General features: G+C 48.5%; 2 protein-coding genes across 2 annotated transcripts; both read right to left on the bottom strand.

Moving 5' to 3' along the window:
* Positions 1 to 689: 689 nt before the first annotated feature.
* Positions 690 to 3,839, bottom strand: LOC148403789 (uncharacterized). Its single transcript, XM_088390998.1, has 7 exons — positions 3,599 to 3,839; positions 2,940 to 3,200; positions 2,545 to 2,802; positions 1,989 to 2,270; positions 1,607 to 1,879; positions 1,416 to 1,538; positions 690 to 1,348 (listed from the first exon to the last, which is right to left on the bottom strand). The coding sequence occupies exons 1-6, from the start codon at positions 3,642 to 3,644 to the stop codon at positions 1,432 to 1,434; spliced, it is 1,227 nt and encodes a 408-aa protein (XP_088247124.1). The 5' UTR covers positions 3,645 to 3,839; the 3' UTR covers positions 690 to 1,348; positions 1,416 to 1,431.
* A 3,208-nt stretch (positions 3,840 to 7,047) lies between these two features.
* On the bottom strand, positions 7,048 to 10,194 carry LOC148403788 (uncharacterized). The gene is made up of 7 exons (XM_088390997.1): positions 9,957 to 10,194; positions 9,298 to 9,558; positions 8,903 to 9,160; positions 8,347 to 8,628; positions 7,965 to 8,237; positions 7,774 to 7,896; positions 7,048 to 7,706 (listed from the first exon to the last, which is right to left on the bottom strand). Exons 1-6 carry the CDS (start codon positions 10,000 to 10,002, stop codon positions 7,790 to 7,792), a joined length of 1,227 nt encoding a protein of 408 aa, XP_088247123.1. The 5' UTR covers positions 10,003 to 10,194; the 3' UTR covers positions 7,048 to 7,706; positions 7,774 to 7,789.
* Between the last annotated feature and the right edge of the window lie 2,995 nt (positions 10,195 to 13,189).

Genomic DNA, 13,189 nt, shown 5'->3' with positions numbered 1-13,189 from the left:
CAGAAAATCAATAAAAGCACAAGAATCCACCGTAAAGATATTAGAGTGAAGATGGTACAGCAACACAGAGTAGCAGCATAGAATAAAAATTGTAAGGTGCACGGAGTAGTTGGGTCTGTGTGTATACAGCAGAGGGAATGAAGGACCTGCGGAACCGTTCCTTCCTACACCGAGGGTGCAAAAGTCTGCCGCTAAAGGAACTGGACAGGGACCGCACAATCTCATCGAGGGGGTGAGCGGTGTTGTCCATGATGGACTTAAGCTTAATCAAAATCCTCCTCTCACCCACAACCTCAATGGAGTCCAGGGGACAGCCCAGGACAGAGCTCGCTCTTCTGACCATCTTATTCAGTCTCTCCCTGTCCCGGTCAGCACTGCCCCCACCCCAGGAAACCACAGCGTAGAGGATGGCTGAGGCCACCACAGAGTCACAGAAGGTGACCCCGCTCTGCACCCCATTCTGCCACCTTCGACACTTCGTATTTGAAGCGGCCAAAGCAGTCGTTAGTCAACAAACACACAAGAGTGGGATGAAGCCTTTATTGTGGTTTGGAGACGAAACATGAGAGCCAAGCCTTCGCGTTGCCAATTTGCACCATCAATTTCACTCGTCTGCAATGGAAGCCCCGGCACGTCGGGCCACAAGATGGCGCCGCGCGCACAAAGCCGCCGTGAAGAAACACACCAAATGGGATGAAGACTTTATTGTGGTTCCGAGTCCATCGATACATGACAGTGAAAGCAAATGCAAAGTTGCACCATCAAATTCACCCAATCGCGTTGATCACCTTCCTTCCAGAGCTTCGAAACACAACGTTTGCCAACAGCCCCAATGCTTAAGTTGAATGATATAATCAAGTCGAATACAGTTGGAATAAGTAGAAGAAAAAAAGTTGCACCATCAAATTCGCCCAATCGCGTTGACTACCTTCCTTCCAGAGCGTCCAAACGAAACGTTTGCCAACCTCCCCACCCGATGCAATCATATAATCAATTGTAAATCGCATAATATACATTAAGTAGAGAACATTGAATAAGACCAACAAAAAAAAAAGCTGCTTTCCCGCACCACTCCCCCGCTGCAAACAAGTCGAAGGCCAACCGCTCAGGCGTCACGCGTTGTTGCCCTCCCTTGCGCCAGATGGACGAGGTTTTCCATTGCGCGAGGGTCTCGTGCCGCCGTCAACGCCGCCGCCTCCGCCTCTCCCGATCCGCTTTCTGTGCTTTTTTTTGTTGTTGTAATTGCTGAATTAATGAACATTTTGATTGCTTAACGAATAAATGGAAAAAGAAAAATGGAAGGGCGCGCCACTCGCACGTCGACGTCGTCGCCTCCAGGATCTCTCGTCTGAGGAAAAGCAGACAAACAGCCGGTTTGGGTTGGAGCAAGAACAAAGCAAAAAAAGGCAACTCACCCGGCGGCCGCCGGGTCTACAGCATCATCACGTAGAGCTCAACGAGGACGCTTATCAGCAGCAGAGCGACGGAGGTGGACGCGCCCTGGGGGCCCCTTCCTGGGAGAGAGGTTGGGCCCGGACCTAGAGCAAAGATGGCAAACATTGGCGGTGGCGGGGCTTGCTCCACTGACAGACATGCCAGAACTCACCTCCGCTACCCTTGTTGTCGCCGTGGTCCTCGCCGACGACACAGACGTCGGAGTTGACGCCCTTATCATCGCAGCCGATGGCCTTGCAAACAAAGTTGCCTTTGGCCTTCAGGGTCAAATTCAACTGTGACTTAACATTGCCCACTACGCCGTGCTGTGAAGAGACTTTCGTCCCATCCTCCATCTCCCACTCGAACTTCTTGACGGCACCGGTGGCCTCACACGTGAGGACGCTCCCCTTCCTGGTGATGCGGACGTTGGAGACTTGGGTATCTGTCAAAAACAGGAAGTCACGCTTTGCAAGGGGCGGGCAAATTCAATGGGATGGTGCTTTCCAAGCCCCCACCTAACACGTCAACCCAAGAAATGGCGGCGTACTCACCTTGGACCTCGAGAGCTACGCTGGGGCTATCCACCAGAGCATCACTGAAGTAGCCCAGGACCTTGCAAGTATAACTACCGGCGTGGTCAGGAGTCACACTCGAGATGGTCAACTTCCCGGGAACGGCGGTGTCGACCTTAGAACTGTCGACAGCCGTATTATCCTTGGTCCAAGAGTAGGATTTGGCATCACCGGTGACCGTGCACTCCAAGATCACCTTGGCGCTTGGACACACGCGAACTTTGCCCCCTTGGCTCTCGATTTTGACGCTGGAGACACGAGCTGTTGGAAAGAGGAAATGAGACTCAATTTCAAGGGCGGGAACCAAGGGCCCCCTCATCTCATGTTGTTAACAAGGGTGAGAAAAAGTGCATTGATCACGTCGATTTAGTTTGAAAGGAGAACAAAATGGCAGCAGCTCTTCTTTTCAATCCCGTCGTTGGGAGTCCCTGAATTGTTTCAGCGGCTACCTCGATCCAGACTTCCAACCAGCCACACGTGGTGGTATCGTTCGCATCAAGCAAAAGGGGAGCGAGAGCTGCGACGCCAAACTTACCTCGCTTGCTGACAGTGACTGGAAATTCAGCTGTTTCTGGTGACACCGTGGCCGTGTACTTCCCGCTCGTTTGCACGTCGTAGAGGCCCAACACTTTCTTGTCGTTTGCCGTGAACTTCTCAGGCTCATTGACATTTTCTGGATTAGCACCAGTAGTTGCCGCCGTAAAGGTCCAGGACACAGTTCCGGTCAGCCCGGAGTCCAATTTGATGGAGGCACCATTCCCGACCTTGCACGCTTGTGCTTTGGTGCATGTGACTGAAAAAGCCCAAAAGAGTTGTATAGAGTTATTCACCTTCGTAGGCGGCCAAATCACAAAGTACACATGCAGCTGGATGCGACTGGCTTTTTTCCATCTCAATTTGCTCACAAAATCAAATGGTCGTGCAACTCACCGGCGGCACCAACAATGATGGTGAACTTGTCGGTCACGCTCGGGTCGTAGGTGGCCTTGTACAAGCCAGTGTGCTCTGCTGCCAGGCTGGTCAATTTCATAACCGTTTCGGTTGCGTCTGTTTCTTCAGTGTGTTTTGCTGGGAGAGCTTTGTCATTCAACGTCCATGCGACAGTATTAGTGGTGGTGATTTTTATTTTGAGATTGTCGCCTGCATCGCAGAACACCAGCAGATTCTTCTTGCCTTCGCATTCTCCCGAATCTGGAAAAGCAGAGGTGGCCAGCCAGCGCATGCTCTTACTCCCACGGTGTAAAAGGACACCAAGGATTGTACAGACAGAAAGCTACTTCAGAAACAAATTCAAGGCGCCAAATAATAACCCTACAAACGCATTGAGCTTTCTTTGTCATTTGCGCACTTTGCTTTCGGCGAGCCATTTTGCCAATGGACGACGTCCAAATTCCCAAAATGAAGGGTGAAGACATTGCAAGCGTCACAACAACAACAAAGTGGCCCTTTTTCAAGTCAACATCGCTTTGCGCTTTGATGACAATCCATTGATTGGCTGCAGTCCTTTGGATTGTCTTTATTGCTTGGCGCTTTTGACCAACTTGATTCCACTGACAGCGGACCACAAAGTGTGTGAACGCTTTTCCTACCTGCCGAGTGGACGCAGAGGAGCAAGATGATGGTCACGAGCTTCATTCTGACGAGGAGTTCTGCGTAGGAGCAAGAGAGACAGAGAGAGAGAGACTGGTGGCTGGCTGCTGCTGGCTGGCTGGTTGGCTGGTTGGCCGGTTGGTTGGTTGGTTGGTTGGTTGGTTGGTTGGTTGGTTGGCAAGTTAATGGCTGGCTGGCTGGCTGGCTGCTGCTGCTACTGCTCAGACTCGACGAGCGAATCAAGTGACGATCGGACGCGAGCGCTCCCTATTAGCCGCAACGTGCGTGACGTCACGCCGCTTTGACACGCGGAGCGCTTCCTACGAGCTGCAAAGTGCGTGACGTCACGCCGCTTTGACACGCGGAGCCCACGCGCGCTTAGCTTGATGTCAAAGCGTCTGTGAAGGCTTGCAAGTTGTTGCAAGGCGACCAACTTTATGACGGCCGTCCGCCATCAGTCAGATAGTTCAAGACAAACAGGCAAATGAGTCAGCCAAATGTGCGAAATGGCGCGCCACGCTTGTTTTGGAGTCGGCTTAAAATGATCACGATAAACTACCTGTGTTCCCATCGATCTGAAAAAAAAAAAAAAAAAAAAGTCATGCTTGAGTTTAGTCTCTTATAGTTCGTCCAGCGGTTGTATAACATAAAATCGGTATTGGCACGCATTCTTTCAAGTGGGTTATGAATGACTGAATGTTTTCGATTATTTTAATCATTTTAATTCATCTAAAAAAAAAAATCATGCTTGAGTATACTCTGTTATAGTTCCCCCAGAGGTAGCAGGAGGCTGGTAGCTCCCGAACCCACAAAACCAGTATTGGCACAAATTCTTTGAAGTGGATTCAAAATAAATCAAACAAAAAAGAAATAAATGACATAGATTATTTCCTTTTCTTTTCTCTTTTACATTTTGGCAAGCAACTTTGCAATGGAAACGTCTGGAATCACAATCATAAAGAATGACCTTTTGTCTCCGGGTTGAGCAGCGACATCGTCACAATTCAAAGCCTTCAAACACCACTTTGTGATCTGGCCCGCGGTCCGCACCTTTGACAGCCCTGCTCCTTTGGATCAGAGGACAAAGGCAGAGCTGAAGCCCTCGACCTCCCTCGACCCCCCCTCCAACCACCTGCAAGCGTTTTTTGTTTTTGTGTTTTTATGCCAATGTTGCGTCATATTCACGACTGCTGTTGGCAATTGCAAATATCCACTCTCATGGTTGCCGCAGGAGTCACTGAGGAATGCGTCCGAGATAATGACACGCACACGATTGGTTCGCTTCATGTCTTCATGCAAATATCACAGTACAAAGACGTTTGGAGCCCGCCACCGTTTTGCAATTGCATTTGAGTGACAGCTGCCTCTCGGCTGCCGAGAGATGCAAAGGGTGACCAGTTTGATGCGCGCTCGGCAAATGAGTGTGTATTTGTGCTTCACAACATTTTTGGATGTGGACAGACTGGTCGAGTGCAAGGTTCCTCGCAACCCACATAAGCACACTCCGATCCAGAGCAAGCTGGCGAAATCACCAGGCGAGCCAGCAATCGATTGAGCCATAGCTTCATTTTCACTTGAGTTTCATGTCTATTTGTTTTAGGATCAATCCGTTGTTTCTTCGCGTGCCCTTTCTTCGTCAACCTTTCTGTCCATTTTCCATATAGCATCTGCCACCGCTAAATGTCTTGGGTTACCAAAGCTCTGCAAACAAATCATTGCATCGCTTTACATGATCAAAGCTATTAAAGCAAACTTCTACGCCTCATTTAAAATACAATTGCTAGACTGGACTGAAATGAGGCTGGCTGGCTGGACAGTTGGACAAAAAGAATTTGCCAAAATGGCTTGGCACTTTGCCAACACACTATGACCATGTAGTGCGATTAAATGTTGAATCTGACATCATTTGCGCATTTCAGCATCTACAACTGGCTATAAATAGTATCTCAATCAATGGCGTCCATTCGTTCAAAACACCTGTAAGATTTGCGCATTTGGATGAACCAGTTATTGGGGGAACATGGAAATCCGTAACTCTCGTCAAACGTTTGACACTGACATAACTGCTACTTTTCATTAAAAAAAATCCCCCCCAAAATCCAAGCAGTTGGGAAGCCATTAAACACTCATCTTCTTACTTGAGTACTAATGTATTTGTTGTGTAATTTTGACACAGTTTGAGGGGACGAGACTCAAATCAAAAATTGATCTCATTCCACGGCCCACTCGACAAGTTTCACTTCGTCTTGATTATGGCGACACCATACGGACAGATGCGGTAGTGTTTCGCATTCACATTTCCCAGGAGTTTCTGTTGCCACGAGTGGTGGCTATGGGATGGATGAAGAGCACTGAGGGGATGAATATAATTGTCTCCAAACCGTATCTAATGTTGAAAATACACGTTTTTGTAGCCTATTCTATTGTACTCATGTGTGCGGCAGGATGTTTTTGTTCTGGTAAAAGCAATACAGGGTGATATCAAAGTCAAAGTCAAAGTCTCCTTTATTGTCAATTTCTCCGCATGTCAAGACACACAGAGAGATCGAAATTATGTTTCTCACTATCCCAGGGTGACAAGACAGAGTTCATAACGCACATACAAGGAAGTCAAAGCAAACTTTATTGTCAATCTGACTATGCAACAGTGCATTACAATGAAGACTGCAACTGCGTTTCTCCAAATTCCAATGTGCGGTAAGAGGCTGAGATAAGACACAGGTAAATAGGAAATAAAACATAAAGTGCATTTAACGTTTCAGAAAATCAATAAAAGCACAAGAATCCACCGTAAAGATATTAGAGTGAAGATGGTACAGCAACACAGAGTAGCAGCATAGAATAAAAATTGTAAGGTGCACGGAGTAGTTGGGTCTGTGTGTATACAGCAGAGGGAATGAAGGACCTGCGGAACCGTTCCTTCCTACACCGAGGGTGCAAAAGTCTGCCGCTAAAGGAACTGGACAGGGACCGCACAATCTCATCGAGGGGGTGAGCGGTGTTGTCCATGATGGACTTAAGCTTAATCAAAATCCTCCTCTCACCCACAACCTCAATGGAGTCCAGGGGACAGCCCAGGACAGAGCTCGCTCTTCTGACCATCTTATTCAGTCTCTCCCTGTCCCGGTCAGCACTGCCCCCACCCCAGGAAACCACAGCGTAGAGGATGGCTGAGGCCACCACAGAGTCACAGAAGGTGACCCCGCTCTGCACCCCATTCTGCCACCTTCGACACTTCGTATTTGAAGCGGCCAAAGCAGTCGTTAGTCAACAAACACACAAGAGTGGGATGAAGCCTTTATTGTGGTTTGGAGACGAAACATGAGAGCCAAGCCTTCGCGTTGCCAATTTGCACCATCAATTTCACTCGTCTGCAATGGAAGCCCCGGCACGTCGGGCCACAAGATGGCGCCGCGCGCACAAAGCCGCCGTGAAGAAACACACCAAATGGGATGAAGACTTTATTGTGGTTCCGAGTCCATCGATACATGACAGTGAAAGCAAATGCAAAGTTGCACCATCAAATTCACCCAATCGCGTTGATCACCTTCCTTCCAGAGCTTCGAAACACAACGTTTGCCAACAGCCCCAATGCTTAAGTTGAATGATATAATCAAGTCGAATACAGTTGGAATAAGTAGAAGAAAAAAAGTTGCACCATCAAATTCGCCCAATCGCGTTGACTACCTTCCTTCCAGAGCGTCCAAACGAAACGTTTGCCAACCTCCCCACCCGATGCAATCATATAATCAATTGTAAATCGCATAATATACATTAAGTAGAGAACATTGAATAAGACCAACAAAAAAAAAAGCTGCTTTCCCGCACCACTCCCCCGCTGCAAACAAGTCGAAGGCCAACCGCTCAGGCGTCACGCGTTGTTGCCCTCCCTTGCGCCAGATGGACGAGGTTTTCCATTGCGCGAGGGTCTCGTGCCGCCGTCAACGCCGCCGCCTCCGCCTCTCCCGATCCGCTTTCTGTGCTTTTTTTTGTTGTTGTAATTGCTGAATTAATGAACATTTTGATTGCTTAACGAATAAATGGAAAAAGAAAAATGGAAGGGCGCGCCACTCGCACGTCGACGTCGTCGCCTCCAGGATCTCTCGTCTGAGGAAAAGCAGACAAACAGCCGGTTTGGGTTGGAGCAAGAACAAAGCAAAAAAAGGCAACTCACCCGGCGGCCGCCGGGTCTACAGCATCATCACGTAGAGCTCAACGAGGACGCTTATCAGCAGCAGAGCGACGGAGGTGGACGCGCCCTGGGGGCCCCTTCCTGGGAGAGAGGTTGGGCCCGGACCTAGAGCAAAGATGGCAAACATTGGCGGTGGCGGGGCTTGCTCCACTGACAGACATGCCAGAACTCACCTCCGCTACCCTTGTTGTCGCCGTGGTCCTCGCCGACGACACAGACGTCGGAGTTGACGCCCTTATCATCGCAGCCGATGGCCTTGCAAACAAAGTTGCCTTTGGCCTTCAGGGTCAAATTCAACTGTGACTTAACATTGCCCACTACGCCGTGCTGTGAAGAGACTTTCGTCCCATCCTCCATCTCCCACTCGAACTTCTTGACGGCACCGGTGGCCTCACACGTGAGGACGCTCCCCTTCCTGGTGATGCGGACGTTGGAGACTTGGGTATCTGTCAAAAACAGGAAGTCACGCTTTGCAAGGGGCGGGCAAATTCAATGGGATGGTGCTTTCCAAGCCCCCACCTAACACGTCAACCCAAGAAATGGCGGCGTACTCACCTTGGACCTCGAGAGCTACGCTGGGGCTATCCACCAGAGCATCACTGAAGTAGCCCAGGACCTTGCAAGTATAACTACCGGCGTGGTCAGGAGTCACACTCGAGATGGTCAACTTCCCGGGAACGGCGGTGTCGACCTTAGAACTGTCGACAGCCGTATTATCCTTGGTCCAAGAGTAGGATTTGGCATCACCGGTGACCGTGCACTCCAAGATCACCTTGGCGCTTGGACACACGCGAACTTTGCCCCCTTGGCTCTCGATTTTGACGCTGGAGACACGAGCTGTTGGAAAGAGGAAATGAGACTCAATTTCAAGGGCGGGAACCAAGGGCCCCCTCATCTCATGTTGTTAACAAGGGTGAGAAAAAGTGCATTGATCACGTCGATTTAGTTTGAAAGGAGAACAAAATGGCAGCAGCTCTTCTTTTCAATCCCGTCGTTGGGAGTCCCTGAATTGTTTCAGCGGCTACCTCGATCCAGACTTCCAACCAGCCACACGTGGTGGTATCGTTCGCATCAAGCAAAAGGGGAGCGAGAGCTGCGACGCCAAACTTACCTCGCTTGCTGACAGTGACTGGAAATTCAGCTGTTTCTGGTGACACCGTGGCCGTGTACTTCCCGCTCGTTTGCACGTCGTAGAGGCCCAACACTTTCTTGTCGTTTGCCGTGAACTTCTCAGGCTCATTGACATTTTCTGGATTAGCACCAGTAGTTGCCGCCGTAAAGGTCCAGGACACAGTTCCGGTCAGCCCGGAGTCCAATTTGATGGAGGCACCATTCCCGACCTTGCACGCTTGTGCTTTGGTGCATGTGACTGAAAAAGCCCAAAAGAGTTGTATAGAGTTATTCACCTTCGTAGGCGGCCAAATCACAAAGTACACATGCAGCTGGATGCGACTGGCTTTTTTCCATCTCAATTTGCTCACAAAATCAAATGGTCGTGCAACTCACCGGCGGCACCAACAATGATGGTGAACTTGTCGGTCACGCTCGGGTCGTAGGTGGCCTTGTACAAGCCAGTGTGCTCTGCTGCCAGGCTGGTCAATTTCATAACCGTTTCGGTTGCGTCTGTTTCTTCAGTGTGTTTTGCTGGGAGAGCTTTGTCATTCAACGTCCATGCGACAGTATTAGTGGTGGTGATTTTTATTTTGAGATTGTCGCCTGCATCGCAGAACACCAGCAGATTCTTCTTGCCTTCGCATTCTCCCGAATCTGGAAAAGCAGAGGTGGCCAGCCAGCGCATGCTCTTACTCCCACGGTGTAAAAGGACACCAAGGATTGTACAGACAGAAAGCTACTTCAGAAACAAATTCAAGGCGCCAAATAATAACCCTACAAACGCATTGAGCTTTCTTTGTCATTTGCGCACTTTGCTTTCGGCGAGCCATTTTGCCAATGGACGACGTCCAAATTCCCAAAATGAAGGGTGAAGACATTGCAAGCGTCACAACAACAACAAAGTGGCCCTTTTTCAAGTCAACATCGCTTTGCGCTTTGATGACAATCCATTGATTGGCTGCAGTCCTTTGGATTGTCTTTATTGCTTGGCGCTTTTGACCAACTTGATTCCACTGACAGCGGACCACAAAGTGTGTGAACGCTTTTCCTACCTGCCGAGTGGACGCAGAGGAGCAAGATGATGGTCACGAGCTTCATTCTGACGAGGAGTTCTGCGTAGGAGCAAGAGAGACAGAGAGAGAGAGACTGGTGGCTGGCTGCTGCTGGCTGGCTGGTTGGCTGGTTGGCCGGTTGGTTGGTTGGTTGGTTGGTTGGTTGGTTGGTTGGTTGGCAAGTTAATGGCTGGCTGGCTGGCTGGCTGCTGCTGCTACTGCTCAGACTCGACGAGCGAATCAAGTGACGATCGGACGCGAGCGCTCCCTATTAGCCGCAACGTGCGTGACGTCACGCCGCTTTGACACGCGGAGCGCTTCCTACGAGCTGCAAAGTGCGTGACGTCACGCCGCTTTGACACGCGGAGCCCACGCGCGCTTAGCTTGATGTCAAAGCGTCTGTGAAGGCTTGCAAGTTGTTGCAAGGCGACCAACTTTATGACGGCCGTCCGCCATCAGTCAGATAGTTCAAGACAAACAGGCAAATGAGTCAGCCAAATGTGCGAAATGGCGCGCCACGCTTGTTTTGGAGTCGGCTTAAAATGATCACGATAAACTACCTGTGTTCCCATCGATCTGAAAAAAAAAAAAAAAAAAAAGTCATGCTTGAGTTTAGTCTCTTATAGTTCGTCCAGCGGTTGTATAACATAAAATCGGTATTGGCACGCATTCTTTCAAGTGGGTTATGAATGACTGAATGTTTTCGATTATTTTAATCATTTTAATTCATCTAAAAAAAAAAATCATGCTTGAGTATACTCTGTTATAGTTCCCCCAGAGGTAGCAGGAGGCTGGTAGCTCCCGAACCCACAAAACCAGTATTGGCACAAATTCTTTGAAGTGGATTCAAAATAAATCAAACAAAAAAGAAATAAATGACATAGATTATTTCCTTTTCTTTTCTCTTTTACATTTTGGCAAGCAACTTTGCAATGGAAACGTCTGGAATCACAATCATAAAGAATGACCTTTTGTCTCCGGGTTGAGCAGCGACATCGTCACAATTCAAAGCCTTCAAACACCACTTTGTGATCTGGCCCGCGGTCCGCACCTTTGACAGCCCTGCTCCTTTGGATCAGAGGACAAAGGCAGAGCTGAAGCCCTCGACCTCCCTCGACCCCCCCTCCAACCACCTGCAAGCGTTTTTTGTTTTTGTGTTTTTATGCCAATGTTGCGTCATATTCACGACTGCTGTTGGCAATTGCAAATATCCACTCTCATGGTTGCCGCAGGAGTCACTGAGGAATGCGTCCGAGATAATGACACGCACACGATTGGTTCGCTTCATGTCTTCATGCAAATATCACAGTACAAAGACGTTTGGAGCCCGCCACCGTTTTGCAATTGCATTTGAGTGACAGCTGCCTCTCGGCTGCCGAGAGATGCAAAGGGTGACCAGTTTGATGCGCGCTCGGCAAATGAGTGTGTATTTGTGCTTCACAACATTTTTGGATGTGGACAGACTGGTCGAGTGCAAGGTTCCTCGCAACCCACATAAGCACACTCCGATCCAGAGCAAGCTGGCGAAATCACCAGGCGAGCCAGCAATCGATTGAGCCATAGCTTCATTTTCACTTGAGTTTCATGTCTATTTGTTTTAGGATCAATCCGTTGTTTCTTCGCGTGCCCTTTCTTCGTCAACCTTTCTGTCCATTTTCCATATAGCATCTGCCACCGCTAAATGTCTTGGGTTACCAAAGCTCTGCAAACAAATCATTGCATCGCTTTACATGATCAAAGCTATTAAAGCAAACTTCTACGCCTCATTTAAAATACAATTGCTAGACTGGACTGAAATGAGGCTGGCTGGCTGGACAGTTGGACAAAAAGAATTTGCCAAAATGGCTTGGCACTTTGCCAACACACTATGACCATGTAGTGCGATTAAATGTTGAATCTGACATCATTTGCGCATTTCAGCATCTACAACTGGCTATAAATAGTATCTCAATCAATGGCGTCCATTCGTTCAAAACACCTGTAAGATTTGCGCATTTGGATGAACCAGTTATTGGGGGAACATGGAAATCCGTAACTCTCGTCAAACGTTTGACACTGACATAACTGCTACTTTTCATTAAAAAAAATCCCCCCCAAAATCCAAGCAGTTGGGAAGCCATTAAACACTCATCTTCTTACTTGAGTACTAATGTATTTGTTGTGTAATTTTGACACAGTTTGAGGGGACGAGACTCAAATCAAAAATTGATCTCATTCCACGGCCCACTCGACAAGTTTCACTTCGTCTTGATTATGGCGACACCATACGGACAGATGCGGTAGTGTTTCGCATTCACATTTCCCAGGAGTTTCTGTTGCCACGAGTGGTGGCTATGGGATGGATGAAGAGCACTGAGGGGATGAATATAATTGTCTCCAAACCGTATCTAATGTTGAAAATACACGTTTTTGTAGCCTATTCTATTGTACTCATGTGTGCGGCAGGATGTTTTTGTTCTGGTAAAAGCAATACAGGGTGATATCAAAGTCAAAGTCAAAGTCTCCTTTATTGTCAATTTCTCCGCATGTCAAGACACACAGAGAGATCGAAATTATGTTTCTCACTATCCCAGGGTGACAAGACAGAGTTCATAACGCACATACAAGGAAGTCAAAGCAAACTTTATTGTCAATCTGACTATGCAACAGTGCATTACAATGAAGACTGCAACTGCGTTTCTCCAAATTCCAATGTGCGGTAAGAGGCTGAGATAAGACACAGGTAAATAGGAAATAAAACATAAAGTGCATTTAACGTTTCAGAAAATCAATAAAAGCACAAGAATCCACCGTAAAGATATTAGAGTGAAGATGGTACAGCAACACAGAGTAGCAGCATAGAATAAAAATTGTAAGGTGCACGGAGTAGTTGGGTCTGTGTGTATACAGCAGAGGGAATGAAGGACCTGCGGAACCGTTCCTTCCTACACCGAGGGTGCAAAAGTCTGCCGCTAAAGGAACTGGACAGGGACCGCACAATCTCATCGAGGGGGTGAGCGGTGTTGTCCATGATGGACTTAAGCTTAATCAAAATCCTCCTCTCACCCACAACCTCAATGGAGTCCAGGGGACAGCCCAGGACAGAGCTCGCTCTTCTGACCATCTTATTCAGTCTCTCCCTGTCCCGGTCAGCACTGCCCCCACCCCAGGAAACCACAGCGTAGAGGATGGCTGAGGCCACCACAGAGTCACAGAAGGTGACCCCGCTCTGCACCCCATTCTGCCACCTTCGA

The sequence above is a fragment of the Syngnathus floridae genome, chromosome 1 (genome assembly GCF_059516105.1).
Source record: "Syngnathus floridae isolate MCC-2025c chromosome 1, RoL_Sflo_1.0, whole genome shotgun sequence".
NCBI lineage: Eukaryota > Metazoa > Chordata > Actinopteri > Syngnathiformes > Syngnathidae > Syngnathus > Syngnathus floridae.
The sequence above is the reverse complement of the archived record's forward strand: the minus strand, read 5'-3'. Positions and strand labels throughout refer to the sequence as shown.

Bases quoted from the DNA above. Each gene is read 5' to 3' on its own strand.
- LOC148403789 (XM_088390998.1), bottom strand. From the start codon at position 3,644: ATGAAGCTCGTGACCATCATCTTGCTCCTCTGCGTCCACTCGGCAG. The intron at 2,271-2,544 runs GTAAGTTTGGCG...TCTTTCCAACAG, and splicing joins AGTCACTGTCAGCAAGCGAG to CTCGTGTCTCCAGCGTCAAA. The intron at 1,880-1,988 runs GTGAGTACGCCG...TGTTTTTGACAG, and splicing joins CGTAGCTCTCGAGGTCCAAG to ATACCCAAGTCTCCAACGTC.
- LOC148403788 (XM_088390997.1), bottom strand. From the start codon at position 10,002: ATGAAGCTCGTGACCATCATCTTGCTCCTCTGCGTCCACTCGGCAG. The intron at 9,161-9,297 runs GTGAGTTGCACG...GGGCTTTTTCAG, and splicing joins CATCATTGTTGGTGCCGCCG to TCACATGCACCAAAGCACAA. The intron at 8,629-8,902 runs GTAAGTTTGGCG...TCTTTCCAACAG, and splicing joins AGTCACTGTCAGCAAGCGAG to CTCGTGTCTCCAGCGTCAAA.